Source organism: Halichoeres trimaculatus, unplaced genomic scaffold, assembly GCF_033239565.1.
Source record: "Halichoeres trimaculatus isolate MK-OKI-2021-1 unplaced genomic scaffold, fHalTri1.1 fHalTri1_scaffold_15, whole genome shotgun sequence".
In the NCBI taxonomy this organism is placed as follows: Eukaryota; Metazoa; Chordata; class Actinopteri; order Labriformes; family Labridae; genus Halichoeres; species Halichoeres trimaculatus.
The window spans coordinates 27,731,875-27,757,242 of NW_027437193.1; the positions used below are offsets into that span (position 1 = coordinate 27,731,875).

Here is a 25,368-nt window from a genome sequence, read left to right on the forward strand (position 1 = left end):
GCAGCTTTGAGGAACTTTTATTTTTGATGTTTTTGTGAGATTTGGCAGCTCTGTGGAGAGGCTGAATCCGTTCTATAGTCTACCAAACCTGCTTCATAATGACATCAAAACCTCCACCCATTGGTTTACAGTCTGAAGCTATTTTTCCATTTTTATAATATGTACAAAAAACATAAATGAGAAAAAAAAACAGCATTAAGATTGAGTGGCATCTCTTTTTAATATAAAAATGTCACATTTTTGCTGTCTGAGTCAGTCTAATCTAAATCTAAATATTGTCTCAATAAAGTGCAGATTTGATTGTCTGCAGCTTAGTTTTACACATACTGGATGAAAATGAATTAGTGCTGCTTAAGCTTTTGGCCTTGTATTCAAAAATACTGCAAATGAAAACTGCAACTACTGTAGCAACTGAAATGCCAATAGTGCCACTGATCAAAAGCTTTCAGTGACAAGGTTTGTTTACGATATTCTTCCATTTACTTTATCATAACAGGTAGGTAAACCCTATGTAACAATTTTTTCTCAAACAGCTCAACATTCACAACGTCCTCTTCACACTGAAATCTACACCAACATTTTTTATGAAAATTAAACCTGAGAATCCTTTTTTTTCATCTCTTCAGCTGCAAGTGACGACTTCATGCCATATCATCACACAGGCTTCTGTCTGCAGACGGCACCAACAGGTTAGCTTCCTTCGCTGAGATGAGAAGCATCAAAGAGCTTCTTGTATTCACTTGAAGAAACGGTCTACCCCAGTGACCTCCCTCTTCATCAGCGTTGTTAGGAGCAAAGAGAGGAGGAGCATGGAGGCTGTTTTGCAGCCAATTTCACCAAATGCATCAACTGGTCTGACGAAGCTGCAGTTCACTGACGTTTGTCTTTTACTGGAGCAGCTGCTCCTGTTTCTGCTGGTGCTGAAAGGAGAGGTGGAGCCAGCCACAGACACAGGAGGATGATGATGTGGCAGACATGGAGGGCAGCTGAGCTGCTGTTGGTGGAGGGGTAGGTGTTCCACGAGAGCTCGATAAGACCCAGGATCAGGACTCTGAATGCCAGGAGAAAACCACGCAGCATTAAAAAGGGATTGAAGGATAAAACAAACATAAAAATAACTTGGGATAAATATTTAGACCATGTCTTACCTGAGCAGATGGGCCAGCTTCTTGACGCCTCCACTCCAGAGCAGGTACGGCAAGGTGTGGAAGTACCAGACATAGAACTGGTAGTGTAACGAACGACTGAAGCACATGCCGATGAAGTTAGAGGTAAAAAGGATCAACACTATCTGTGATTGTTTGTTAAGGGTTGTCACAACAGCTACTCAAAAACAGGCACAACTAGTTGCTCAACCTATGAATAAAATAACAGTGACAATCAAATTACAACCACTCTCTTTTTATGCACAACATCATTTCTGACAGTACAACATTTTTCTCACTGAGGGCTGATTCAAAAGCAACACAAGGATATGATCAACTGTGTTTTTCTGTGCAGGGATTTTCCTCTTGCTTGGGTCCCTGAGCAGCTCAAAGATGCTCTCTCCAGGCCTGATGGGAGAGGAAATAATTACCTGTCATATTAATTGAACCTCTATGACACAAATAAAGCACAGTAGCACAGAAAACTCTTGAAGGAAGATTCTGTTCCTAAAGTTGGCATTACAGCTTCACAACAAATATTAAAATCCTACCTCGTCTGGAGTGGAAACTTTGCTGACATTTACAGGAAAAGATCCATGTTTCGACAAACAGTTTACAGACCAGATGAAATGCTCAAAGACAATGTAAAGCAAATCAGAAGGTAGCTCCTGCTTCTGAATGGATTTTTCCATCAAATCTAAATATGTGACAACACCACACCAGGGTACATGGCATCAAATACTGACTGCCTGCAGTGTTGTGGATTGTGGATCAGTACAAAGTCAGTCTCACCTCTTCCAACGGCGGAGTGCGAAGAGCAGCAGGGTGAGCAGGTGGGCAGCCAGCAGGAGTAGGTGGAAGTACCGATTCAAGAAGAGCCATTCTGGCAGGAAGCGCCAGTTCACTGTCCACTTGAACATAAACTGACGACCAAGATCAAACGCCCGGCTCAGATAACCCACGGGATTTTCAATAAGGAAAGGCAGACCCAACAAAAGCTGCAACATCAAGACAGATACATATTTAGAGATAAGGTGTGGCAATGTTTGACAACATTAAAGTGATACTCCGGGATGACACAAGTTGGGTCCTATCACAAGGTTTAGGGCAGAAATTACCCCTACAGCAGTGTTTTTGTGCAGCAGAAGCCCAGAGCGCTCACACCAAACACCCCCTCCCTGCTCCTCTGCCGGTTTCCTCTGCACTCAGACGGGGCCATATTTTACTCGACTAAAAACACAAATAAACGGACTCCCAATAAAGAAATCTGATATGGGTCTGCATTCACGCTTTAATTAGAGAATTTTCAGCGCGTTACATTCACACAATACACCGCTAAATGGCTCTAATTCTCATAGTGTCTCTTCGTCCTGGCAGACTACCTGTGTTTGTTTATATCTGGCACGCTGCGCGCGCGGACTGATACACTAAGCGGCGAGCGCCTCGTAGCCAGCTGTGGTAGCTGAGGTGAGAATTAACGATGAACGATGAGAATTAGAGCCTTATTTAGCGGTGTTTTTGTGTGAAAGTAACATGCTGAAAATTCTCTAAATAAAGCGTGAATGCAGACCGATATCAGATTTTTTCGACGGGAGTTCGTTTATTTGTGTTTTTGGTCAAGTAAAATATGGCCCTGTCTGAGTGCATAGGAAACCGGCAGAGGAGCCCTGGGCTTCTGCTGCACAAAATCACTGCTGTAGGGGTAATTTCTGCCCTAAACCTCGCGATAGGACCCAACTTGTTCCATCCCAGAGTATCACTTTAAGGTATGAAAGGAAATGTCTGTCTCAAGTACAGTGATAGGAAATAGTTTACCTGAATGACTGCACACAGAGAAAGTTTTGGGATAGTCCTGATAAGACCAAACTCGGACAGCAGGAGGAAAAGGAGCCCCGGAGCAAAAAGAAGCACATTCATTTTCACAGACACTGCTAAACTGTCGGAAAGAGAAGAAAATTGAGTTGTAATCTCAACATTGCTCAAAAAAGGAATTACAATGATTCATGATCCCAAATAAAAGTTAATTTCAACCAACTGAAAATCACTCTATCAAAAAGCTGCATTAGACTGAAATTGAGTCCACACTTGCCTGTAAAAAGCACAGCCCAGAGTCCAGTATCCATCCATGAAGAGGTTTGCAGCTGCAAAGAGCAGCATCATTGCCACAGGATCATTGAAGAGACGCAGCACAAAGATAGAGTGAATTCTATAAGAAGCACAACAAACAAAGAAGAACACATAGGGAGGAACCTGGAAAATACAAAAAAAATCAGAGACATAGTTAATATACATAACAAAAGAACGTGTCATTGTGTTTTATTTCTTGTTTGTAGTACTAGACAGTAAATAAGCTTTTTGTAACACAGACTGACCTTTTTAGTGCGATGGTATATTCTGAATACAAGCAGCAGAGTGATGAGGTAGAAAACAGCAAAAATGTACTGGCCCAGACGGATGTTGACCCCATGGCTGGTGATGTAATAAAGAGCAGTGAAGATGTAGACAAAGCCTGCTGGATACCTGTAACATCAAAGTGCACATTTATACTTGGACTGAAAGTTACAGAATAAAACAAACGTACATGAAGAAAGGCTTTTCTAAAACTCACACCAAGGGGCCTGTGTCTCCTTTGAGCTGAGTGTAGTCGTAGGTACCATTGATGACTCCCTCTACTTCATCCATGTAGGCTTTCCAGTCGATCTCAGTGTCTGAAGAATAACATAGAAATCAGTCATCATGAAGTCTGGAAATTGTTAGTATCTCTGTCTGCCAAAAACTGACCATGTGTCTTTTAAATGAATATTTTCAATATACTTTTTTATCCCTTTGACTTATAATTTATTCATACTTAAGATACACGCCTGTGTAGAACAGGTGTTGACTGTGTCGGCAGTAATGCAACTCTTTTCCCCCCACTTTCTGTATAATACGGCAATCATACGGTTACATAGTACTGTAAACAGAGAACGGTTGACGATTTTGATTGCTGCTGTAATCTGACGAACAAGTTAGATGTGCAGATGACATACTGATGCTTAAAATACATACGTTACGTCCACAGTGACCCGTTATATGCAATAATATATTATGATGACAAATAAAACCTTTACAGTGAAGTCACTACAACTTTATCCTTAGCTTCATAATGTTTTAAGGCTCAAAGAGCATCGAAAATGATCAACGTAACACAACACACACAGGACGGGCGGCTGTATATGTCATGCAAGGGCACTAAATTCCCTTTGACAGGTGGCTGTGGAAGTAAGAGGGTTAGCTAACGCTAGCTACTTAGCATTGGGTTACGTTTAAGAACACGAGAAACATGGTAGCATGCTAGCTAGCCGCGTTGCTACTTACACGCTACTTTTTGTATGACCCACACATTGATGCCGATCTCCAGGAACCACAAGACCGAAACAACCAACAATGTGTACTCCGTTTTGAACAGGACCAAATGTTTGTCCTGCCACAAAGTGTGAAGTTTCCCCCACACCGGGGAGGAGGAACCGGGGGACTTTTTCCTCAGTCCTCCTGCCATGTCGACGGCACGCAGACGTGGAGACAGGCCACAGCTGACATGCGTCGTACTGGGTCACGTGACGCCGCATTTTGATCAGGACGTCACGTGACCAATGGTTGACACTTCTATCTTCAGACGTGTGTACCTGAGAGACTTCTCCTGTGACAGGTAAAAACAGATTTGTCATTGAGAGGCTTTGCACGTTGACCACAAAGAATCTTTCTCAGGCTACGCAGTCGCTTATAAGGACATTATGCGTTTGGTTATCAAAACTTGTTTAGAGGTCACTAGTGGTTCCCTTGCTGCCTTAGCAACGTTAGCATGCTAGCAACGGACTTTCAATACGCTGCAACCACCAGAAACATGTGTTTTTAATTGGCTGTGGTCAATCTTTGAAAGGCATTTTAAGAAGACCAAGCTCTCAGTGTGGTAGTTTGTTAAGTAAGTATTTCCCCTTTTTTGACCAATTTTTTTTTTTCAAAATAAACATGTATTTTTGAATTGAATAAGGAAAGAGCATACTTTGAGAAACATTGATTTGCTTAACAAAATGTACTGATGGTATTTCTAGAATTTTCAAAGACTCCAACCAACTGCATTTGATTAAACCTGGCCGTCTTTGGTAGAATTACATTTGTACTTTAATTTACATTTCTACTTGTTATTATATTAGGATAAGAAAATGAGTGATCACATTATACAATAACACATTTTCTCCCTTGCTTGTGTCATAAAGTTGTGCTGCGTTTTCAACCCCTAATAATTTATAGCTTGCTATAGGTGCGTGTTTTTATTTATGGCATTGTGTAAGATTTTTTTAAGCAAAGACTCCTCATAAAATGTTGAAAGTAAAAAAAGATAAAGATGATAAACTAGAACAAAGAGTTGTGTCATTTCTATGGGCCATCTTCACTGAGTCAGCAGTATTAAACATACTTAAATCAAGACTGCTAATAACACAGCATTGAACACATCCATTGTAGTGATCATAATAATAGGGGTCTCTGTTACGACAAGTTATCAATACATTGGTTAAGTCTGTATCATGATAAATTCCAGTCTTATTCGATTCAGACCAAACTAATAAGACACATACTTCACTTTTCACAGCACATCTCAATACAGTGAAAGTCAGTCTTTTTGTGGATGTGAATTTAAATATGGTGGTTTTACTTACTGACTTCCTTTCTTTGATATTTTCATGCAGTTCTACTTCCAGAGACTTGACAGAACAGTCAAAATGGATGGATTCAACTTATATATTTCTGAGGCACTGTGTCTTGGGGCCAGCCTGGGCCTCTCTGTCATCTGCTATCACGCCTACAGAAAGAGTCGAAGAGCACTAGATAAACTTGATGTAAGTTGTGGCTCCTGTTTAAGGCATGTCATTTTATACGACATTTGATTTATTTATATTCTTATATTATTCTTTTATTTATTTTATACTCTTATGCTGTCTTATCAACTGAAAGAGAAAGTATTAGTTGCAAAACCATAAAAAATAATCTCTAGATTTTACATACTGCTTGAAATCCTGTTTTGTCAGCTCAGCACTTGCTATGTCTCTGAGTGTTAATAATATTTATATAGAAAATCTACTGATTTGGCTATTTTTTATATTTTGCTTAATAGTTGATTATATGCTTAATAATTTGTTGTAAAACAACGACAAAGTTTTCTTTGTTTTTACAACTTTTTTTTTAACCTGTAGAGTATCTGACAGCTTTGTGACATGATGTATAGTTCAGTCAAACATAAGGTCTGTCTGCCACAGTTGGTATACTGCATATGCAAGCATTCTGTGTCTCATGTTGTCAGGATGCTCCACACTTTGACATAGACAACAAACTCCGGGACATCTTGAAAGTCACACCGGGAGCATGTCTTCAGTATGCTGTCATTGAAGGTAATCAAGGTCTCACTATTTGTTTTTCAGACATGAGCTTGTTTTGAAGGAAGGGTACAAATCCATGTGCTGTGTGTGTTTACACTGCAGGTGCTGTGCAACCAGTTGGAGAGCCTCTGACGAGTCACTTCCAGAAAGACATTGCAGGAGTGTTGCAGAAATTTTGTTTAAAAGAACACAGACTGGTGTGGAACAGCATTTCACGTACATGGTGAGAACAATATTACAGGGTGGCATACATTTTGTTTTGTAGCTTCTTGGTCTTCATTTTTGGAAACCAGTGAGAAAGGGACAAAACGAGCGTGGTTGGAGAGGAGAAAAGAGAATAGAATGACAAATAATGAAGATTACCTGGTTGGAATTGAACTGCAGAAGTTTGGTTTATATTTGGTTTGACAGCTTCACCCGCCTCTGTGACATGCTGCGGTTTCCAACTGTTGAGAGTTGTTCCAAAAAGTCACAACATTACTTCAATACTTTCCACAAACCTAACTTTAAGTCTCAGTAAAGTTAGCTAATAAGGTAAATCAGGAGTAATAGTTATGTTATTTGTGTTAAAACAGGCATTTAAAAAAATACTCAAAGTCAACAAAGTGTAAGACATTTTTTGGTACTGCCATATCTGATACTAATGAATCAAGATGTTTTTTTATTTTTACCTACTGCAGGACAGACAGCGAAAAATTATTACATGAAAGAATGAATTCAGTGCCCTTCATGTTAGTTGGATCAGATCAGACCACCATCAAAGTCCTGTGTCCACTGCAAGCCTCTGGAGATCACATGGAGACCACTTACGAGAAGTTCCACCAAGTCAAGTACGGCCTGGGTGACATCGTAGGACAATACCTCAGTGGGCAGAAGATCAAAGGCCAACTGGAGACAGAGGAAATGTTAAAAGTCAGTTCTACAAAAACTGTTTTATCCTTCTCAACCATGTAAACAAATATTAACAAAAACCCATTTACACAAGTATTTCCTTTCTTACAGGTAGGAGCAACACTCACAGGTGTAGGGGAGGTGGTTCTGGACACCGATGGCATCTTGAATCTCCGACCTCCTGCTAATGGTTCCCTGTATATTCTGAGCACTTCAGACTTTGATACTCTGAGAGGAAACCAGGAGAGCACAGCTGTGTTGTGGAAAAGTCTAGGCATCACTTCTGTTTTGGTGGGAGCGGCGGTGCTCCTCTGGGTGGGTTGGCGTTATTACAAGAAACTGAAAAATCGCTGGGAGCGGGAGCAGGAGAGGAGGCAATTCGAACGACTTCGGGCTCAAACCCCACCACAAGCTCAAAGGACAGGCACCGGTCAGGATGAAGAAGAACACACAGGAAACACCTGTGTTATTTGTCTCACTCAGCCACGTAACTGTATTCTGCTGAACTGTGGTCATGTGTGCTGCTGCTACAGCTGCTATCAGATGCTGCCACATCGCAAGTGCCCCATGTGTAGACAAAGAATCTCAAGGGTGGTGCCTCTGTACCACGCCTGAAGCATCTGTGTGACCATGTGACCTCAGTGGAGCTTCACCACAAAACCTGACCAGCTTTACACCTCAGAAGTTAAAACTGTTGCACATAAAACTTTTTATTCTACAAATATACTGTGTTTGAAAAAGCTGAGTCATAATGGTATTGTGTGATTTCTTTATCACAGCATTCTAATGAGGGGCATTTATCGGTAACAGCAAATGCTGAAAATAAAATAAACAGGAGAAGAAGGGTATACAGTTGTGTGATATAGATTTATATTTTCTTACAAGTTTGTCTTGTGCCTTAATTTATATAGTTGCTGCTAAAGGTTGACCTACTTTGTGAGTCTCTATTTTTTTGGTCAGGTGCTGAGCTGAATGTTTGTTAAACCATACTTGAGTCACTGGAAGTTGCAGAATCATTAAGTACACGGCACAAAGTTCAATAAACCTGACTGCAGAACTGCTTTGTGTAATTGTCACTAATCGTCAGTAATCATCAGTATCACCATGCATAGGTGATACAAATCCACTGACCCACAGATAATATATAAACTCTGCGAGTTTCACAGGCAATATTGCATCGTTCTCATCACAACCATATAAAAATCCTGTCACATTCAGGATTCAATGCTCTGCCAGTCTGTGTTTCTAAGTGATCCACAGACATCTGAACAGCAGCTGTTGCATCAAGTGGCTGCTTCACTTAAATGTCAGGGGAGATGTTCACATCTGAAAAGATCCCCGTGTCTCACAGGACTTTAAATGATATCAGTTCGTGATGCATTTCTTTTATTTTCCTTAAGCACAAATCCTTGTTAACGGCACCTGGTGTCTGAAAAGACGAGGGTGAAGTGAGTCATCACGCTCACTATTTCAGTCCCCTGTAACAAGCAGCGGGGAGATGGGGAGAAGGGCAGATAAATAAAAAGCCACCTCCAGATTTTCTTTTATAGCGAAGAAAGGGAGAAGTTAATAGGTGTGTGTGGAGAGATGGGGGTTGAGTCTGAGTGTGGGTGAAAAAAGGAGCAGGTGGGAGACAGAGTATCCTATAAATCTAGCTCGGCGGTCATAAGGGTTCACTTTGACAAATTCTTCATGAGCCCTCTCAGCAGAGCAGCAGCTGTGGCTCTGAGGGGCACAGACTATTACTGTAGCACCCGCTGACCCCCAAGGGCATGGGAAAGTAACAATAGTGGTTGAGATTACGTCTAGCTCGCAGTATTAAGAAGACAATACAGCTAAATGAAGAATGAGAATTTGCTTTCCCAACTGAAAATGAAACAAATGTACAAGGATTCGACTATATACAAAGTAAAATGTATGCATTGTGATTTCTCACTCTTTGTACTACCTTCAGGCCATCTTATTCTGATAATAGGTTTGACCACTAGGTGTCCATCTTTCTACACGTGGGGTAGAGAAACACTCGCTGCACTTGCAGAAAGTGAGGGAAGACACTGATGCCAGAGGATGGTTTCCAAGTCATGTGCAATTAGTGTACACTGACATATCCCGTATAATCCTTCCAGATCCGTGACAAACACGTCAGAAGATATGATTATTCTCTATTTGCTGAGCTCCGTGGGTGCTGACCTGCATTTAGTTATTTATTTGGATCCTCATTAGTGACTGCCAAGGTAGCTGCTACTCTTCCTGGGGTCCTCTCATGCGATGTGAAATCGCCATCAACACAAACTGCATGATTGAAAAGTCCAAAGCAAAGTTGAAAACAATACACCTCATAGAGCAAAAGACAAAAGGAATACTATGACAATAAACCTGTTATAAATCACTGAGGTAATCTTTCATGCCCACAGTATAAACATCCAATAAATAAAATAATGGATATGGAAAAGCTTGAAATTACAATGTGTCCACATAAAAATCCAAATACTGTGACCAAACAATGACCCAGTTGTGACCATTTACTAACAATATGAAACAAGTAACACAAGAGAAACTCTGTGATATTAGAAATTGATTTAAAGTCTTTTTGAATACCTACAGCGACTGAGGGAAGACCTTTCCATATCTTCTTACCTCCTAACAGAGCGGTATGCTCCTTTGCTTTTGGTGCAAGTATAAACCAATAGATGTCTATGTCACGGACATGAATATGAACAATTAACGCAGACAGTTGAGTAAACAAAATACTTTAATTTGATGAGAAAAAGTAATCCTTTCTTTCACCAATGACCAAACTAAAGTTCTTTCTGCTTAGATGGTGGGTTCGTTATCAGGGTGAGGGTGGTAAACTACATACTCAGTCTTAGGACCAGACTATGACTCTTCTGAATGGTTGATTTTGATGAAATTTTGTAGAATCAATCATAACATCCAAGATGAAGGGTGATCCCCTGACTTTAAACTAGTGCGTTAACCATAAAAATTACGTATATTAAAGGTAGGGTCTGCAGGAATTTTTTTTACTTGTTCATAAACACAAATTCAACCTGGGCTGCTCCCCCTTGGTTCAGTGCCAGCGGCAGCGCACACCCACAGCATCCGACCATGAATACGTGAAAACACTCACTGGCTCAGCAACCACCTGCAGCGTTGCATTTCTTCGTGGGAGAGACTCGAGAGCTGTGAACCTGACTTAGCATGTTAGCACAAGCTAATCACGGGAATTTGACACATACTTGGTTAGCATAGAGCTAATTTGCACTGCTCTTCAAGTGCCCGGGAGCGAGTGAAAGTTGAGCCAAGCTTCACCCTCCTTTAGTACAAAGTTTTATCAGTTTGGTGTTTTGTTTCACTTTTTTTTTTTCTTCTCTTTCTCCGTGCTACGTCCTCTATAGCATCTTCTACTCGCTAATCAACACACAAAATCACTTACACACTGGGCACACTGTGATTGGCTGATGTAACCATGATTACTCTCCACCCAGAAAGGTCCCGACACAACCAAAAGATCAACATACAGGCAGAAATGAGGGTTTGAGGCAGACACAGATACTGACACGTGCATAAAGGCCCAGAAGTGAGGATTGTGCAGGATTATACCTGTAAAAATTGACATTTTATTTTTAAGGAAAACCCCACAGACTCTACCTTTAATGACCTAAATTTATAAGTGCCTTCAAAGCTCAAACCATTCCCATTAACTACACCAGACTACTTTGTTAATTATGGGTTTTAGCATGTCAACACACTAAACCAAGATAAAGTACACAAGGAACAAACTTTACATTGTGTGTTGGGTTCGTGCAAACATACTGAACCAAGTGGTTGTCCTAAAATGTCAGTATGATCTGCAAAACATCTATTAGCATGTTATAGTGTCACTGTGAACACATTAGCATTTAGCTGACTAGCATGCCAGGCTTTATGGTCTTGCTTAGAATGATGTAGGCTATGAGCGATATCATCATATTCCTGAAAGAATAGGGGTAAACTGTGTAAATCATTTGTTAATTGTGTTTTAATTCATGTAAGTTAAAGTCCTGATCCGTTAAGTTTCTCAGTCCAGATAAGCTACAACAAACGGAAACAAATGATTGACTCTAAAGTGGCCTGAACCTGCAGGGGAAGTTCAGAAACTCTTTTGAATCAGTGACACACAGTGACCTTTTGTTCTTGTGTTGGTGACGGGGAGCAGTGGGGTGGATGGGGTCTTTTTTAACTTAGGAACTGGCAGACACTCAGCAGACAGCAGGAGGAAAGGTGGAGATGCAGTCTCTCGGGAGAGAGAACCATCACAGCGTGCTGTCGTTCCTGATGCCAATTACCGCTGTCATCCATCTGCTTTGGGCACGCAGTGAAACGTGGGATAAGTGACCTACTTTGTAACATTAGTGTGACTGCAGTGCCTCTCCTCGCGTCAACAAACCAAGTGCTCCCTCACCGGAGGAGGAGAGGGAGACAGGGATGATATTAAAGGGAAACACACACACACTGGTCAGACAAAAAGATCTCCACCCAACGTTTCTGCAGACATATCGAGTTATAACCCTGCTTGTGATTTCAGCTTGTCTGGAGGTTTTTGCTCCAATCAGGCTGTATAGAAATGAACAAGAAAAATAAACCTATCTTTGAATGACCCATCATGCTGTGATCAGTTTTTATTGGCATTATTTCCTCTGTTTCAAAGACAGTTTTAGTGACAGACTGATAAGGCTGATAAAAACATTGTGCACTTTGAGATTTGTTCACAAATGTAAAGTACATTATAAATAAAATTCATTATTATTATTATTGTATCTGCAAAAGATGTTGTGAAATTCACTAACAAATTTTGACTCCAGAGCTCTCTAGAAGAAAGCTGTGTTAGCCTGCTAACAGCAGAATAAGCTACAAATGCATGGTCCTTACAAACGTGTAAGTAAATTTTATTTAATTTAGCACCTTTTGTAGAACAGAATCCCAAGGTGCTTTATATAAAAATAATAAAAACAATAAAAAAGAAAAAAAAATAGAATAATCAAACATTAATTTGTACAGGGAGACTCAAAGGTTCATACTTTAACATCAGTCAGAAATAATGGCGACCTTGTCTTGTGTTGTTTTGCAAAGCAATCCGACCATTTATGGTGGAGTTATATACACATATGGTGAAAACAGCCCTATCTCACAATGATAAAGAATCCTTTAAAAAAATCCTGGATCCAGACGGTGATTCAGATCACCTCCAAAATTTAATCACTTCTTCCATATCCCATTTTGAACATTTCCTGAAAATTTCATCAAGATCCGTTTGTTAGTTTGTTAGTATGTGAACAACATAACTCAAAAAGTAATGTTGTTCACAACAAGCAAACAGACAAACTCTCCCAAAAACATAACCTCCTTAGTGGACGTAATAATGAGGACCTCCTTTTTGTCAGTGTTTAGCTTCAAGAAGTTGTGAGCCATTCAGTCATTAATGGCACTCAAGCATTCAGTTTGTCTGTGTCATCAGGCTAAAACGACACATACATCTGTATATCATCTGCGTAACAGTGATAAGATACACTTTTGAATTTGCTGATAATGTGGCCCAAGGGCAGCAAATACAGAGCAAATAAATAGGTCCCAAAACAGAACCCTGAGGAACACCACATGAGAGGGCAGCAGACTCTGACATGTATAGACCAAGTGCCTCCTCCTCCTGTCAGAGAGATATGAGGACAACCAACCTACCTACCCACTGCCTCAACCTCTGTCAAATGTGGCACCATTTAAAAGTGAAATAAACTTTTCAAAAAGTATAAGATTTATTGCCAAGATGCATTGTTGCAACATGGAAAAAAATCAACCAAACACAAATTTCCTTACTTTTTGTGCTAAACTTACTTTTGATAGAACAAATAACTTAATTAAAACTCTGGTTTATAGACTTCTATGTAGAAAGAAATGAACAACCCAGTGTTTCTCTTCAGTACATTACAGTACGTCATGGTGGCTCTCATTATTTCTAACTAGTCTCAAGGACAACAAATACAGCAGAGCTTAGTAATACACCATCAAACATTCACCTCAGGTCTCATCTTTGGGCTCCCCTGTACATGAGGTGCAGGAGGAGGAGTGCATGGCTGCCTGGGTGCAGCATCCTCATGCAGCAGACAACAGCTGTGTGTTCACTGATCCAAGGGCAGGATCTCTGCCAACGTTCACACCGTATATCAAAGGATGGTTATGCAGAGAAACAAACTGCATTAATCTTCCTGAGGAGGGGGAGAGCAGATACACACCTTCATCTGTACCATGACTGTAGATGGTGTGTGTGTTTTAGTTTTACTGAAAACTATGTTATCCCACACACACACACACATGCACATGAACTAAAAGCCAATAGGGAATTGAGGGAATTGATCCTGGCTCTAAGTCTTGGCTTTGTATCGTTTTTTTTTCTGTCTCTCAATGGGGATGTGTGTGTGTGTGTGTTTGTGTCTTAAGCTGCGCCTGGGCTGCTTGAAGGCAGAGATGGGGTGGGGGGTGGGGTGAGTGACTCAGCAGGGTGATTCACTTATAATTGGTGGCAGTGCTTCCAGAGCACACACATGCACACGCTCTCGTTTCTTCAGGGTGGGTGCCCTTGTCAGAAGAGAACGGCTTGATTGAGTCCAATCATTAGGAAGTGCTGCCTGCTAAAGAGGCAGAGATGGAGAAGGAGAAAGAAGAGGGTCAAAGGAGAAGAAATCACTGTATGTGATCTCGGGAAGATCAATTCAGAAAAAGACACAGAACAGCACATACATGTGTGCTGTGCCCAGTCTGTGTAACATACAGTTAACATGCTTTACCTGTTTTGCTAAATATCACACAGTTTTCAGCACCATGTGGGGCAGCGGGTCAGCTATTTCCTTAGCAGAGACACAAACCATGACGCTGACTGATGACACCGTGTAGGATCCCTGCATGAATCAGTGGCTCTGCATGGTGACAGCTGGAGGATGCAGTTTTCTAGGCAGGAGGAGATTTGTGAGTCATGCCTTGGGACTTGTACTGAGAAAAAGTAGAGCATTTATGATTCCTTTTATGATCTCTATGGGTGCATTTTATATCAGTTCAATCCATCCATCCATTATCTTTACTGCTCCTCCCTTATGGAGTCATGGGGGGCTGGGGCCTATCTCAGCTGTCATAATGCACAAGGTTGGATACACTCTGTACAGGTCACCAGAGCTAACATGAGGAGACAAACATTCATTCACACACTCTTAAACACATATAAGCAACTAAGAGCGACCTATCAAGTTTAAGTATCCAGAGAGAGCCCAAGTATGCGCGAGGAAAGGATCAAACTCCACACAGACAGGAACCTGCTCAGCCAGGAAATCAAACCTGGATCCTTTGGAATTGAACCAGGAGCCTCCTTGCTATGAGGCATCACGGTAACCACAGCACCACTTCGCAGCATCTCAGTGAGCAATCACTTTTGCGATAGTGGCAAGGGAAATTCTCTCCTTAACAGGCAGAAACAAGACTCACAGTAAGACAGCTGTTTGCCCCTAGTGTTAGAGCAAGTAGAGAAGAAAGAGACAGACAACATCAGACAGAAATTTAGTGATATTGGTAAAACTGATGATGATAATTAAAGCAGTGGATCTCAAGCAGTAGGAATCCACAGGAACCTATGGGATGAAAGAAAACTCCAGGAAAGCTATAAATAGTGTCATGCATGGATTGGATGAAAGAATAGATATGTAGTGAATAGGGATGGGTACCTTTTACATTTGAAACAATACAGTACCAATGCCCGGTACCTGGCAATCATACCGGTACTCAACGGTACCAATTTTCAGTACTTTTTTTGTGTTTGTGTGGTAAAAAATATAGATTTGATTGATTTTTTTTTCAGTTTGAAATATCAATTCTTCAATAAATAACCTTGCAATGCTGCGTTCATGTCCAGCATGGAAAATCGCCTACCCTTCCACTCCCTCACAGTCACAAGGTTGCATTTAGGTACCTAAACATGGTACCTTTTGATTTTAGTAGTGAATGAGGAAAAGTAGAAGAAACTACAATCTTGATAATAAAGAAAAGTTTGAAGTCTTCTTATGAGTGAAGAGGGTGACTGACTCTTGGGCCCTAACTGGTAGATAAGTCTAAGGCCTAATAATCCTCCACTGCCCGAACTACTCTCAAAGTGTGCAGTCTTAAACACAGAGTGTGAAACATTTACTTGTATACAAGAGGGAGCTGTTTCGCATCAACTGACAACATCCTCCACCATGCACAGAAAAGACTTTGTGAGTTAAAACATATTGTTGGTGGTGTGGTTTTCTAAGTGGATAAAAAGCCCTCTGAACTCAGTAGCATGACTCACAGGGGGTATATGGGCCATCTTTTTATTGGAGGGTAGCCAGCTGAAAGAAGCCTGCTTTGTTTTGACTCTGCAGCCTCTCTGTGTCTTATCCCTGCAGGGGAAGAAATCTCAGAGCCTTTCCACCAGCACTGATCTCAAGACTGTCAGCTGGTCACTTTCACCGGTCAGCTATGCAGGCTGGCTGCTAAAAGAGAGGAACGCTGCTTCAATGGAAAGGTTATTACATGTTTATAGACAGGGTCAGCTGGCCCGAGTTGTTAACATAGGTTTGGTCCAATAATAGTCTTTCTGGCTTTTGCTTCTTTGTGAGGCACCATATGCTGCGAGGACAAGATGATGAAACACTGTTTTAAAAAAGAAAACAGAGAGAAGTGACGTCATTTCAAATGCAGCCAACTTATTAATTGTGCTGGCTCTGTCCATGGTGCTGAAACGAGCCATTCATAAGTTTACTGATGAATCACAACAGGGACTGTGCTGTTTGGTTTTGGATTTCTATGGCACAATTTTACAACCTGGTACCTTCTCTTTAAAATTATTTCATTCTTTAACGCCATTAATACATTATTTTATCTTTTAAATTACAAATAGCATGTTGACTGTAGCACATGAACCCGTCATGTTTTCATTAATTTCACTCTTACAGGGGTTTACTTCTTGTGTAGTGTTTCTTTTCCTTGTTTGGGCTTTCAATGAGTCATTTAGAGGAAAGAAATGCTCCAAAATTACACCCAGGAGGTCAGTATTAAAACAAACTAGAAGGACTGCAGCTCAAAAAGTTCAAGAGCAATGCTCAACCCATAAGCTAATAAACCCATATCGAGGGGCTCATCAGCTTTTTGGTACGTAAAATATTAGCAACGACGCCGCTACAATCTTTAAAAACATCTAGGATACTCCCTGGGCATGAAGAGAAACACACTTTAACACACACTGAGGAAGTTGACTAGCTTGCACTACTTTGTCGGTCTTTCTCATGCAGTTCCATCTCTCGCCTGTTGGTGTCACTCTTGCCCCTCCACCGCTCGGTGTCCCCTGCCACACAAACACACACGTTCGCGCGCTTCAAACCCGGATGGATGACTTCACCGTTCTGCCTGGGTTTCCTTTATGATCCCGGGATCTCCCACTTCCCTCAGCAGACATCAGCCAGCAACAGAGGCGAACACAGCTCTCCAATTCTCACACATACACACGCAAGCTGTCTCTGCCTGCAGCTGCAACGCAAACCAGAGACCACCGACAGACCACAACAACAACAACACAGGGACCTCAGATTTTCTATCCCTCTGATCCGCACCGAGAACGGATCCAAACGGGAGACGACCGCTGCAGTCTGCGCTCAAAACGGATCTAAGGCTGCATTAAGCTTGTAGCTGTTTAAGGAAGCTTTCTTGTCTACTTTTTACCTGTGCTGGTGATCCTTCTACGCCGTGCCACAATGTCCGAGGTGCTGCCATACAACGAGGGGAAGATGAGCGGTTATGGGGCGGACAGCGAGGTCAGCCAGATGTCCTTTAGCTGCGGACTGCAGGACACAAGCGCCTTTTTCGGCGGCTCGCAGGCGAAAAGACCCCCAAAGCTTGGACAGATCGGCAGAGCCAAGCGAGGTAAATTATGGTTTAATACAGAATTAACATTTAGATATTCTACCACACTATCAGAACTTTTAATGTTAAAGATAACGAAGAAAATATGTGACTATGATGAACCCACAGTGGCTTTCAGACAGTTTATTAAGATGTTAAACAAAGAGTATCTTCAAGTTTCACTTAGTGTGTCTGTGAAATTGTACATAAAGGCACCAAAAACTAGATGCATCACGGTCACGAGAGTCTGTGGTCGACGACTCAGACTGTTTACATTCACGCACGAGCGACAAATGATGTCTTCATGCACGGGCACACCCCATCAAACAATAGGGTTTAACTGTGAGGATGAAGCCAGGTCAGTCGCCATTATCATAAATTAGTTGTTTTTTTGGCACCAAGTGCGCGTACTCGATGTTGGGGATTTGCATCAGCACTTCAATTTATTTATTTATTCACCTGCAGCCGCGCCACACTTGCTTTTCCAGTGCGCCACATTCTCCTCATTAGTATGAAGCCTCAAAGAAAGATATCGTGACCTGTAGAGAAACACAATGCACTGCTGTTTTCCCTGGGTGTGTTTGAAAGTGTTGGTCTCAGTAAACATGCTCCCCCCTCCCCCCTTTCTCCCCTACAGTGGTGATCGAGGACGACCGAATAGACGAGGTCCTGAAGGGGATGACAGACAAGTCTTCACCCGGCGTTTAAACATGAACGATGCCTTGCAGACTTTTTTAATTTTGATCACCGATTTGAAGCACTTGTCGGCTGTGCATGTTCGAGGATTGCAGGAGAAAACGACGGCACGAAGCGAGGATGGCTTGACGCAAAAAGGAAAGCTGGAAGAGAAAAAAGGGCAAAGGAGGGGAGATGGAGAGGGCTGGAGGAAGACAAATGAGGAAGAAAAATGGATGAAGAAAGATAAAGAGGGAGAGACTCTGGAAAAAGATTTATCATGGGATTGCTGGCAATTCTCCAAACGAATCCCGATTTTAAACTACTGCTGCGCAGCACGATGTTGAGATGGCGGACCCTGCTCTGTATCTCAACCTCTGCTGACTTTAAAGATGGATGAACTTGTCATTACTTCACGACCATCTCTTTTTGTCCTTTCCAAGCGCGCTGTAAGCAACTAAATACTGCAACTGGAGGCTGAAGCTAGAAATCCCAGCCCTATTTCAATAAGTTGTACAGTAGGTAGGCTAAGCTCTCAGACACCCCCTCCTCTTCCTCCCCCTCCGTTAGGCTTTGCTTTGTTGATTCAGTCAGCGGCGGTGCATTCAAGGGAGCTGTCCTTTCAGCACTGGTCCAATGCATTCCTGTTGCTGCTAACGCTTAAAAAAAAACAGACCAACCAAACTCTCTAGTCTGCTAAATAGAGGAGATCTATTGTATGTAAAAACATATATCCGAGGATGGTGCAATGTTAATATTTTCTGTAGTAGAGCCCTGTTCGTTTCTGGCCCGTTAAAGAGCATTAGGCCACAGCTGAAAACTGAACCACACAGGCTACAATCTTCTTCCTCTTCAATCACCCATCAGTGGTTAAAGGTGCGGGATGGCACCTCCATGTAGCTGATTTACACAGCACATATCTTTAATTTTCCTCTTTCTTTTTCTTTCGTATTTCTGAAATGCTCAGATATCTACAGAGGCCAGCACAGATGTGGAGATTATACTAAATGTTTAAAATATTAGTCATGAAATTGATGGGAAAAAAAGAAAATTTGATTATTTTGATTTAGCTATTATTCGTGTTTCGTCCTCTATGAGTTTTTTCTCCATCTTTTTGCATGAACTTTCACTCCGGTGCCAATGCAGGTGCCACTACTCTTACCCTGGCACGCTTCTTTTTAACAAAAGTCATATTTGTATTTTTATATCTAAATATTTGTTATTTAAATGATATGCTAGTCTATCGTCTTACAATTCATCAACAAAAATATTTCTACTTCAGAGAGGATATACAGAATGAGACTGGGCTTCATGGAGGCGAATCCGAGATTTTGGAGGACTGGTCTTGTTCTATATCAGAGGTCGAGTTTTTTAAAGACTTACTGAATGTGTCTGGGGTTTTTGCACACATCAATGTTAATCTATTATTAAGAAATCGTATACTGTGACTTGAGCTTCGTTGATGAATTTGTTAGAAAATGGCAGTTTTAGAGTATATTGCACTGTTTACGAGTATCCTCAAATAACATGTTGTTATTTGACCGATTTTGGACATTACAGTTTTTTTTTGTTAGTTTTTCTGTTTGTTTGTTTCGTTTCTTTTGTACCATTATTTTAACGAAACTGGATATGGTTTGTTGTGCATGAAACCTTAATATTTTCAATAACGAAACATCGTTTTATGAAGCAAAAAAGCAACAAAAATGTCATGACATTCTAAGAATGAGTCATTGTATATTATGATGCCATTTTCACTGTATTTGGTGAACTAATAAATGGTGAAAGAAAATGTTCAAGCGGCTCTTTGGTATGGCTTTTTTCCCAAGACACTTCACAATGACTTCAATGGAAAGTTGAAAACATGGAAGTGGTGATGGATGGATTAAAAATGAAGATCTTTATCAGAAACTGAACACAGTCATAGTTTTAGCATTAGAAAGTCAAAGTCTTCATTTCTTTGTAGGCTTTGGGCTTTGTAGCCATGAGCTCAGTGGCAGTCAATTCTGATCCTTAATTAAAGAGCAGGGAAGGAGTGGTGATCCATCTGTTAAGCCGTTAAAAAGCTCTGTGCTGGCCTACACCAGTAAATCCATTAAAGCACAGACCCCGAGGGAGCCAACACCGGCCACATGATCATCTATCACAGTCCACATGTACAGTGTCCTCATTCAGCAGCAAAGACCACAGAAGACCTGGATGGTGCACAGACTCTGATGACCAAGAAACCTGACCATATCACCAAGACCTCTAAAAAGTAAATCATAAAAACAAACCCAACCTATTCTGTAGTTAATGGTTCGGGCTACCATCATTTATGGTCCAATGACCTTACATAGCTCTATCTGAAAAGTACTCCATTTGCTGTCCCGTCCTGTGACAGACATCATGGAAAACAGAAATGGACTGACGCGATAACTAAATGGATTTGTTGGAAAATATATGTTCAGTGCATTTATTTTACAATCTTTCCACAAATTCTTATGATACATTTGCAAATTAAAAGAAAGTTTACTGGGCCTGTTTGTGATTTACAAACATGTCCATGTTTATTTGGAGTGGGAAAGGGGATTTTTGGATCAAACCAATTAAAGATGGTGCCATGATAAGGTTCTCTGGTCACTGGTTGACATCTTGGCGCAACGGAAAAAGGATCAGACCAGCGTGAGACCTATACCACCTATAGTTCATCAGAGAAAGGAAGAAGACCAGAAAGAACCTCTCCATGAAGCACAATCCTAGGAGATGAGGATGGACCTAGGTAGGAGACTACTCTATCCCCAGGTTGTGTAGACACCACTGAAGACAGACGTGGTTTTATGGTCTGAAGTGGTAAAGAAGATCATTCTGATTGAAGAGACGGTCCCCTGGGAGGACTGACGCAAGAAGGTCTACAAGAGGAAAGTCACCAAGAATCAGGACCTTGCTTAGCAATGCAGGGTCAAAGGGTGGCAGACTTGGTTATTCCCGGTCAAAGTAGGGATTTTCGGGCACAGTCTGTGAGGAAGATGCTCACAGCCCTGGGAATAGCAGGAAGGGAGAGGAAGTTGGCTTCCTGTAGGTTAGGGGGGGCAGGGGGGGCAGTAGAAAGTGTGTCCTTCTGGCTCTGGAGTAGAAGGGAGGAGTTGAGCTGGGGGCAGGAGGAAGTGGACAGTGACTGCAAACCACTGCTGACTCACCAATGGACTGTGTGGTGAGAAAGTTGCAATACAGCCTGACGACATCTTCTCCTGGCTGAAAGCTATGGTCATGTAGACATGACTGAGTTCACTTTAAATGTATTTGACAATGAAAATATTGATAACCTTTCTTGTTAATGTAAAATAAAAAAATCCTAAAGGTCTCTTTTGAAACCCTTGATGTAACACTGTAAATTCTGTGCCAAGGGAACGGCGTTAAGCAGGGCACTGTTAATCCATGGAGCACATTTTATATATTAAAAACAAGAGTCTCTATCACTCAGTCTAAATTACATTCAAACAACAGCTATTTCAGGTGCTTTCAAACACTATCCCAAGCTTTTATCCTCATCTGCCAGATATTTACGAGCTGTTGTCCAAATACCTATCAATCAAGACAACATACTGTGGAGGCTAAGAAATGGATTGTTTCTCAGAGGTCAAAACTCCTCTTTTCAGTTCATAGTAAATTATAACCACATGGTTTTTCTGACCATGATACTGTTGACCTATTGCTAAAAGTATGTATCAACGGGAAGATAAGAGTCACACAAGCCAGAAAACAGACAAGCTGAAGACTTCCAGAGCAGAGCTACCCGGCTTCAATAACGCCTCAACAGTACCATGGGTTGATTGATACACAGCGTGTTTAAATGAATACACTTTTCAGACATTGGGTATGTCTGTAAATCCTTCACTTGGTTGATTTTTGATTGATGAAGATGGTATTTCTTGCAATCTCACTGCAGATATGACAGACTGTTGCTAATCAGCTGTCGAATCATCAACGCATGTAAACAATGTTTGAGCCCAGATGTGCTTTTAATAACACAACGTCAACAAGGCATCATCACTGAAGCCGAACACATTCTCATCACACAGAGTATTGACTGTCCTGATAAAGCCAGCTCTACGCTGAATGAACATAGTGCTATTGATCGTGTTTTTGTTGTTGTTGTTGCTATGTGTGCGTGTGTGTGTGGTCATGGTCGATTACACTTTTCACAGTAATGACAGCCCTGGAAGCCCGGAACAGGATGGACATATTTGGGCATGTGTGAGGGATGTTTTCTCGACACACTTAGAGCTCTTTAGTACCAGCTGAGCAATCGTTTAAACCCCTCAACCAACCTGAATATTGTTTCTGACCTTGTACTTCCCTTTATGAGCAGTGTACCCATCTTCTGATGGCTACTTCCAGCAGGATAACGCTCCATGTCATAAAGCTGGAATCATCTCAGACTGGTTTCTTCAACATGACAATGAGTTCCCTGTACTCAAATGTCCTCCACAGTCCCCAGATCTCAATCCAATAGAGCACCTTTGGGATGTGGTGGAACGGGAGATTCTCATCATGGATGTTCAGCCGACAAATCTGCAGCAACTGTGTGATGCTATCATGTCAGTGTGAAAAAAAGAAGAACCAAGATTTATGACTGTTCTGAGAGGGTCTAATTCAATACTAGCAAGGTCTACCCGACAAAGTAGCCAGTGAGTATATGTTTGCTTAGCGAAAGGCAAAGGTATTGAATTTCTTGATTTGTCACTGTTTTGTCAATCAGTAGAAATGTTTTTCGAGTTTTACCCTGATCAGAATCTAAAATATATTGTATAAATATTTGATGAGCACAGCTGAGATCAATAGTGTAAGTATGGTGTTTTGCTCTAGACAGAGCTGTTAGCGCTCAGTTGAGGTCAAGTTGTGTTTATGCAAACCGAGTCTCTGTTATGGTCAAACAACTCACCGCTGCACATCTATTATTCTAAAGAGGCCTGGATTTTCTGCTCTCCCCTGAGAATGATTATAATCCATTGATTTGCCCTAGCTTTTCCACCCAGTCTGTCTGCTGCTTTGAGGTCAGAGGTCAGGTGACTGATAGTCTGAGCTGTAAATGTAGTGGAGGGTCTAGGGGTCAAATGAGCTGTGGGTTCAGTCTGTACTGTGTTGACACACAAAGGATCAAATTCATCCCAAATACCACAAAAAATGGAAAAAAAACTGAACAGATACATAATCCTGACTGAAATATAGTCCCATTTTTAACCTGCTACTGTGCATGTTGAGTGCTTTTTTTAGGGGGGTTATAAATATTTTTTTTCCTGTGTAAAAATACACAATCATACGCAGCAAACAAAAACTACAGTTAAGAGCTCAGCGCCTGTGCAGTGAAGACAAACAGCTTTGATCTGATTGCACTTTTGCCCCGTCCTGAGTGGACATCCATTAATATTCCTCCACAGTTACATAAGCCTGACATACAGTATATTGTGCCATTACGCTGCCCCGGAGGAGACAGGCCGATATACAGAGCTGCTGAAAGTAGAGGCAGAGCTTTCTAGTGGTTGTCAGTACATCTATAATGCACACTCACAAAGAGAAGGAGAGATTCCTCATCAAATCTACGCTGGTTAACACTGGCACTCGCTGTAAGCTAAAAGAAAACTTGAGCTTATTACAGCTCAGCTATTCACTGTTTTAACAACTTTCACATCCACTGAAAAAAATTAAACTGCAATTCAGAAACAGTAAAGCATTTCTTTATATATTTTTCATCTTTCAATGTTTTTTGGCTTCAAATAAGCTAGCAAAATGACAGATAAACCAAATATTTCCAGTTAGCAGCAGAACTGGAGCTCCACCATCTAGCTGACCCCAGCTCCTCTTTATGTGTAGTACTTAATTTTATCATTGTTGTATGTATTTTAACTGATATCTGTTCTGTTCTGTACTCCTGGAGTCTTCGCTGCTGCTCTAGAGAGGGTGTGCTCTCCCTGTCTCAGGCTTTAGCATGTAGACACATGAAAGGGCAGGGAGCTGCCAGAACAGATTCAAACATACATTCACTGGCCACTTTATTAGGAACACCTGTCCAACTGCTCGTTAGCGCAAATTTCTAATCAGCCAATCACGTGGCAGCAACTTAATGCATATAGTCATATAGACATGGTCAAGACAATCTGCTGCAGGTCAAGCAGAGCATCAGAATGGGGAGGAAAGGTGATTTAAGAGACTTTAAACGTGGCATGGTTGTTGGTGCCAGATGGGCTGGTCTGAGTATTTCAGAAACTGCTGATCTACTGGGATTTTAACCCACAACCATCTCTAGGGTTTACAGAGAATGGTCCAAAAAGAGAAAATATCCAGTGAGCGGCAGTTCTGTGGGACAAAATGTCTTGTTGATGCCAGAGGAGAATGGACAGACTGGTTGGAGCTGATAGAAAGGCAACAGTAACTCAAATAACCACTGGTTACAACCGAGGTCTGCAGAAGAGCATCTCTGAACACACAACACGTCCAACCTTGAGGCAGATGGGCTACAGCAGCAGAAGACCACACCGGGTGACCCTCCTGTCAGCTAAGAACAGGAAACTGAGGCTACAATTCACACAGCAACACCAAAACTGGACAATAGAAGATTGGAAAAACGTTGCCTGGTCTGATGAGTCTGGATTTCTGCTCCACATTCAGATGGTAGGGTCAGAATTTGGCATCAACAACATGAAAGCATGGACCCATCCTGCCTTGTATCACAGTTCAGACTGCTGCTGGTGTAATGGTGTGGGGGATATTTTCTTGGCTCACTTTGGGCCCCTTAGTACCAACTGAGCCTGGTTTAAAGTCCACAGCCTACCTGAGTATTGTTGCTGACCATGTCCATCCCTTCATGAGCACAGTGTACCCATCTTCTGATGGCTACTTCCAGCAGGATAATGCTCCATGTCATAAAGCTCAAATCATCTCACACTGGTTTCTTCAACATGACAATGAGTTCCCTGTACTCAAATGTCCTCCACAGTCCCCAGATCTCAATCCAATAGAGCACCTTTGGGATGTGGTGGAACGGGAGATTCTCATCATGGATGTTCAGCCAACAAATCTGCAGCAACTGTGTGATGCTATCATGTCAATATGGACCAAACTCTCTGAGGAATGTTTCCAGTACCTTGTTGAATCTATGCCACCAAGGATTAAGGCAGTTCTGAGGGCAAAAGGGGTCCAACCCAGAACTAGCAAGGTCTTGTTTTTTTGTTTTTTTAAGGTGAGTGGACCTGACTGAAGTAAGCTTTTTTTTTTTTTTTTAACTCTGTAGCAAAAATGCTGCATGTGTTGACCTTAGAAATGAGCTA

The 25,368-nt window shown here is 41.5% G+C and overlaps 3 protein-coding genes across 4 annotated transcripts; 2 read left to right on the plus strand and 1 right to left on the minus strand.

Moving 5' to 3' along the window:
- Positions 1 to 18: 18 nt before the first annotated feature.
- alg3 (ALG3 alpha-1,3- mannosyltransferase) lies at positions 19 to 4,683 on the minus strand. Its single transcript, XM_074688672.1, has 9 exons — positions 4,503 to 4,683; positions 3,754 to 3,853; positions 3,518 to 3,665; positions 3,235 to 3,395; positions 2,961 to 3,081; positions 1,938 to 2,143; positions 1,476 to 1,553; positions 1,149 to 1,292; positions 19 to 1,051 (listed from the first exon to the last, which is right to left on the minus strand). Exons 1-9 carry the CDS (start codon positions 4,681 to 4,683, stop codon positions 871 to 873), a joined length of 1,320 nt encoding a protein of 439 aa, XP_074544773.1. The 3' UTR covers positions 19 to 870.
- A 56-nt stretch (positions 4,684 to 4,739) lies between these two features.
- Positions 4,740 to 8,502, plus strand: mul2 (mitochondrial E3 ubiquitin protein ligase 2). Of its 2 annotated transcripts, none has more exons than XM_074688673.1 (6): positions 4,740 to 4,833; positions 5,873 to 6,022; positions 6,484 to 6,571; positions 6,662 to 6,782; positions 7,240 to 7,471; positions 7,562 to 8,502. In XM_074688673.1, exons 2-6 carry the CDS (start codon positions 5,906 to 5,908, stop codon positions 8,063 to 8,065), a joined length of 1,062 nt encoding a protein of 353 aa, XP_074544774.1. In that variant the 5' UTR covers positions 4,740 to 4,833; positions 5,873 to 5,905; the 3' UTR covers positions 8,066 to 8,502. The 2 variants fall into 2 exon arrangements, with proteins under 2 accessions (XP_074544774.1, XP_074544775.1); XM_074688674.1 differs by lacking the exon at positions 4,740 to 4,833 and adding an exon at positions 4,840 to 5,106.
- Positions 8,503 to 16,917: 8,415 nt separating this feature from the next.
- On the plus strand, positions 16,918 to 19,860 carry camk2n2a (calcium/calmodulin-dependent protein kinase II inhibitor 2a). Its single transcript, XM_074689462.1, has 2 exons — positions 16,918 to 17,410; positions 18,027 to 19,860. The coding sequence occupies exons 1-2, from the start codon at positions 17,242 to 17,244 to the stop codon at positions 18,095 to 18,097; spliced, it is 240 nt and encodes a 79-aa protein (XP_074545563.1). The 5' UTR covers positions 16,918 to 17,241; the 3' UTR covers positions 18,098 to 19,860.
- The last annotated feature ends 5,508 nt before the right edge of the window (positions 19,861 to 25,368 follow it).